At 33.4% G+C, this 5,777-nt stretch overlaps 1 protein-coding gene across 1 annotated transcript; it reads right to left on the bottom strand.

The window, feature by feature from the left end:
• Positions 1-866: 866 nt before the first annotated feature.
• Positions 867-1,525, bottom strand: LOC120077298 (uncharacterized). The gene has a single exon (XM_039031185.2). The coding sequence runs from the start codon at positions 1,461-1,463 to the stop codon at positions 1,008-1,010; it is 456 nt and encodes a 151-aa protein (XP_038887113.2). The 5' UTR covers positions 1,464-1,525; the 3' UTR covers positions 867-1,007.
• Positions 1,526-5,777: the final 4,252 nt, after the last annotated feature.

Raw genomic sequence — 5,777 nt, 5'->3', positions numbered from 1 at the left:
AAATAAAATAATAATCACATTAATCACAATTTTAAAAAGGAAAGTAAAGAAATATATATGGCTAAACAACACAGATTAGTTTTCCATTATTGTAATTATCAATATAGAATTAGGATTTATTTAGATGGAGTGATTGATTATATGAAAAATTCATTATTATTTAATACTTTTGATAAAAATTATTTAAAATACACTTCAAAAATGTTTTAAAACTATTTAAAATGGTTATCAAAAACTTCAATTTTTTTAAAATGAAAAATTCATTTCAAAATTAAAAACTTTAAAAAGTTAAAACAAACTAAATAATTGTCTAAAAAAAGAAAAGAAAAGAAAAGGAATAGTAAATATTTATTCCATGCACTCTCAATTTTATTCGATTCTAATTTATGTAATTTAAAAGGTTCAACGATTTTTAATCTCCTAATTTCAATAAACATTAGAAAGGAGAATTTCATCTAATAAGAAAGAAAATCATATAATTTGGTAACCACTTGATTTTGGGTTTTTACTTTTGAAAATTAAATATATTTTTAATTCTCAAAATTTGACTTAATTTTAAATTGTAGTAGTGTATATAAGCTTAATTTAAAAAAAAAAAAAATGGAGTTATATTTTTTCAAATTTCTAATCAATTTCTTGTGTGAAAATTAACATCAAATTTCTAACCTCGGAATCCAATTATATGCTTTATGCCATATATTTTATTATATAGCTCATATGTCGGCGACTATTTAAAAATTTTATTGAAAATAAATAACTAAATTTAGACTAAAACGTTAAAATAATAATATTTTAACTTTTTATACATAATTTTCTTCAAACCCAAAATGAAAAAAAAATATTGTATTGTATAAACAAAAGGAAATATCATGTGAATGAAATTGCAATAGAAAAAAAAATTAATGGATCAAACAAAATAAATAAGAACAGTTTGCATATTCAAGACATTGATAATATTTAAACCAAAGAAACTCTAAATTAAAATAAATTTTAAATTAATAAAACCATTAAAGCAGAAGAGCAGCAGCCATGGCACCAATAGCCACCGATGCCACCACCGAGAATCTATTATTAAAGGCGTCACTCTTCGCTTTCGACGGCGCCGGTGCTTCCGGTGGCGGTACGGCAATCCACGATGGAGATGGAGACGGAGATGGAGAAGGGCTCTTCTGCAGCGGCAGGGAAACTGGACGCTCAGTTGGTGCATGGTGGTGGTGCGGCGGCAGAACTGGAGTGGGCGACGGTGTCGGGGGCGGAGACGACGGTGGTGGAGTGGGTTTGGATTCATGCGACGGCGTTGAGGACGGAGGAGGGTTGGTGATGGGGGTCCATCTCCAGGGAGGGGAAGGGGAGGCCGGGGGAGTGTGCAACGGCGCTGGTGACGGAGCCGGCGACGGGGCCGCGGCGGCGGAGAAGAGCAGCGCCGCCGCCAAGAGGGCGTTGAGAAGGGCAGAGTGAGGCATGGTTGAGAAGGGATTGGTTTTTTACGTAAAGGGTTTTTGGAGATGGAGAATTAAGACGAACCATATAAATAAGAGAAATTTTGGGCGGATTTACTTATTGTGTATAATTTTGGGTAATATATGTAAATTTGATAATTGGTGTGGCAAGATAAAAAGTTTCCTTGTGTAAATATATTGTTATCAGTATCAAGCCAACATAGACTAGGAAATTATATACAAGATTAGTATTATGATTTTTCTTTGAAATTTTGTAATGGGGAGCAAAATTAGGCATAATATTTGTAAATATAGCCATTTTTTAAAACAATTGCATAAATGACAAATTTTCATTTTCCAAAATTGCCCTTGCTGTAAATTGTAGCAGTCTTCCTTGTTGCCTTTATTTTCCTTTTTCCCATTGGGCTATTTGATTTCACCGTGTGTTAAGGTTGTCTAATATATATAGAGAGTCTCATATTTTTTCTTCATGTCTTCCTTTTATCTCTTTTTGTCATTGTTTCAATTCTTTAATAGCTTATTGTAATGAAGCTATGCTCCTTCCAATAGATTTTTTTTTTTCTTCTTATTCTTTTTTTTTCCCTCTTAAGCTCAATTTCCATCTCCATCTCCTTTATTGATAGCTCCGTGAAATGTAGGTAATATTTTAATTGAGTTTTTGCTTAGTTAGAAGCCATGAAACAACCAAAATAAAAAAAAACTATACTTCATGTTAGATAAAGGAAGCTGTCAGGGATACTATCTGTGATAGAACCTATTACTGATGACATGTTATCAATGATAGAAACTATCACTAATATCATACTATTATTGTTAGATTATATCATTGATTGTATATTTTTAGCGATAGTTTCTATCTTTGATAAAATGATATTAGTGATCTCACTGATATCATGCTATAAGTGACGGAAGCTATATCACTACTATCATACTATTAGTGGTAGTTTCTATCATTGATACATTCTATTCGATGGCTTTCCTGTAAAAGAACCTTTTAAACAATGTCATTGGTTGACGTTCTTTCTTTCTCGATTAGATCTAAACCAACAGGGCAGAGAGATTAGAGGGATAAAAGAAAAAAAAATAAGTTAAGAGAAAAGGGGTAAGAGTAAAAATGAGGGAGAGAAATTGAGAGAGAAATGTAAACAATTATGTTAATGCAGTCTGAATGGCTGATATTATCATAAGACTGCAATGTGGTTGACTAATATTATTACAGGCAAAACTTGAGCAACATGTTGTGCAACATGTCAAAAACATTGTTATTAATATTGTTACATATTTGACAGTAGATTGTGCATAATATTTTTGCCCTATATGTCTGCGTGATTTGTAGATTTTCATATCTACCTTCCTTTTTTTTTTCCTATAAAGAATATTTATTCACTCAAGAAATATATTCCCATAGCTAGCCTTATTTATATCGTACTCTTATTCATTTTTAGGGTTAGTAGCCTAATTAGAAAAGTGTGTATTGAGAGTTTTGAGCTTAGGGTTTGTCTAGATCTTAATCTTCATGTATTCTTACTGAAAATCTTGGTATGTGTCATTGAGAATTTTTTTTCAGCAGTCAATATAAAAAATGAGAGGATTTTGATTTAATATTATATTTAGGGGAAACCTAAGTACGTTGAAGATGATGAAAACTCATATTTAGGCGGAGCCTAAATATAATGAATGTGTGGGGATCTCACTCTTAGGGGAACCTAAGTATATTGTATTGAGGGGATCTCGTACAAAGCATGAAGAAGCATTATTGTGGAAGTGAGAGGAGCTCAAACTTAAGGGAAGCCTAAGTTAAAACTGAAGAGGAAACTATACGTGAGTCACTGAAGAGGGAGTCATCAGATAAGTACTTTCACTGTAATTGCTAAACTCTTTATAGTGAAGTTTCGTTCCACCAGGCATACTGCCCTCCAAAATATAAGTATTTTTTACACCAAACTGGGTGACCAATCTCTATGTCGTTATTTTTCTGTTTGCTTTCATGTTGCCCATTTTTTATACATATTGTTTGTGACATCGTACTTGACATTGTATTCTATGTTAGATCCACCTAATTTTTAAATTGGTATCAAAACGGGTTGACTGCTAGTTTATTGAGTATTATATGGAGTCGATTAGGGATGGTGGATCAATTACTTATCCTCTTGTTTTAGATTGAACGAATTGGTATCAGAGTGGGTTGACTGCTAGTTTATTGACTAGAAATCTCGGATGATTGCTTTTCTCAAATTTATTGATAGCAAGTCATGGAAGGCTGTTGTGACTAGATGATCTTCTCCTTAAGTTGTTGTAAGAATGGAGTTTTCAGACAAAACCAGAAAGAGATTGGACAAAGGCTGAAGATGAAGTATCATTACGAAACTCTCATGTCTTGAATGCAATCTTTAATGGAGTGGGTAGGAACATACTCAAATTGATCAATACTTGTGTTTCAACAAAGGAATTTTGGGATATACATGTTATTGCTGGGAAGGAACATCAAAGGTGAAGATGTCAAAGCTACAGCTTCTAACTACCAAATTTGAATCTCTGAAGAGGCTTGATGATGAAACTTTTGCAGAGTTTAACATGCATCTTTTGGACATTGCCAATGAATCTTTTGCCCTCGGAGAGAAAATTTTAGAGGAAAGCTTGTTCGAAAAGTTTTGTGCTCCTTACCTAAAAGATTTGATATTAAGGTCACATCTATTGAAGAGGCCGGTGATATTGCAAACATGAAAGTTGATGAACTGTATAGATCCCTTAAAAATATTTAAATGTCCCTTCAAGGTGAACTTGAGAAGAAGTCCAACGGAATTGCACTACAATCCTCAGTGAGCAATGAAATTTCTAAGAGCAAGAACAAAGAAACTGATGAAAATCTAGTTGAATCAATTTCCTTTATGACAAAACAGTTTGGCAAAGTCCTTAGACGATGTGATAGACATTCAGTATCTCGTGGAAACTATGTATCCTCCCATGTCAAGTTCATTAGTAACATAAAAAGTGGCCTTGATCCAAAGATCTCGAAAGTTCCTGCAAAGATGATAGACAACGACAAAGAAGCTAGCAGTAGTCAATGTGTCAAATGGAAAAATTTTAGATGTCGAGAATGTGACGGGTTCAAACATTTTCAAACTGAATCTCGAACTTTCTAAGAAGAAAGAATAATAATATTTTACGATCCTATCAGATGATGAAACTAAGCGAAGCAATGATTCTAATAAGGAAGTTTGAGCTCTTATGGGAAGTAGAGGTATACATAAGTTGGGTTGGGGGGTATCTTTTAGACCAACCCGAAAATTTGGGTTGGTTGGGTTGGCTACGCGAGTAACCCAAATAGGGTACCCAACCTATTCCAACCCTTAAATCTTGGAATGAGTTGGGTTGGGTTGTCGAGTTGAGTTTTTTTCCCCTCCCTATTTTTTGGTAGATTTTAGAAACATTATAACCATTATAAAATTAGTTCTTAAACATAAATATGGGGAAGAATTATAAACAAAAGATAACTAAAATAAATTCAAAATATGTGCAATTTTAACAATTAATTGCCTTCCTCTATCCCCTTTCAAGACTATTCATTAGTTAGTATACCACAATTACCTTCCTATTTAGATGTTCATAAACTATATCTTTTACATACAAACCTATAAAATTATAAGTTAATGAATCATGTTCCAAAAATGTATCAGCTAAAGTCTAGGACTTAGGTGCCCCCCGTCCTACTCCCAATCCCATCCATGAAACAAATACTAGATCCTAAATGCACAAATACTAAAAATCCACAAAGCCATTATAAAACAACTACACATGAATTTACATTTTCACAAACATCGAAATTGGCCATTGGAAGTCTGAAATTCAAGAAGCAAGAAATATGTGATCTTAAAATTAAAATTACAAACCTTAGGCTGGAATGATAGTAGACAGAATATGAATGAAAATGACAGAGTGCAGATGAACGGACGATCAAAGGACGGTCAAACAAATAAAATGATGACATATCAGTGAAGATAGCAGAGGATTGAATGAGTGTAAACGAATGGATGAGTGTAGACGATGGACAAACGAATGATTGCAAACAACGAATGAACGAACAAGTGCAGACGAAAGACTGACGAACGAGTGTAGACGGTGGATGAAAGGACGAGTGCAGACGACGAGTTAACCACGTGAATTAACTAAATGACAGACGGTGGACGAACGACAAGCTTCATATGATGGATTGAACGAGGGAACGACAAAGTGTTACAGAGGATTAGAAGAGAAGGAATAAACCCTATATATATATATTAAAATTAATTATTCGGATTGGGTTGAGTCAACTCGAAT

Source organism: Benincasa hispida, chromosome 5, assembly GCF_027475165.1.
Source record: "Benincasa hispida cultivar pf3 chromosome 5, pf3_genome.v1.1, whole genome shotgun sequence".
NCBI lineage: Eukaryota > Viridiplantae > Streptophyta > Magnoliopsida > Cucurbitales > Cucurbitaceae > Benincasa > Benincasa hispida.
The sequence above is the reverse complement of the archived record's forward strand: the minus strand, read 5'-3'. Positions and strand labels throughout refer to the sequence as shown.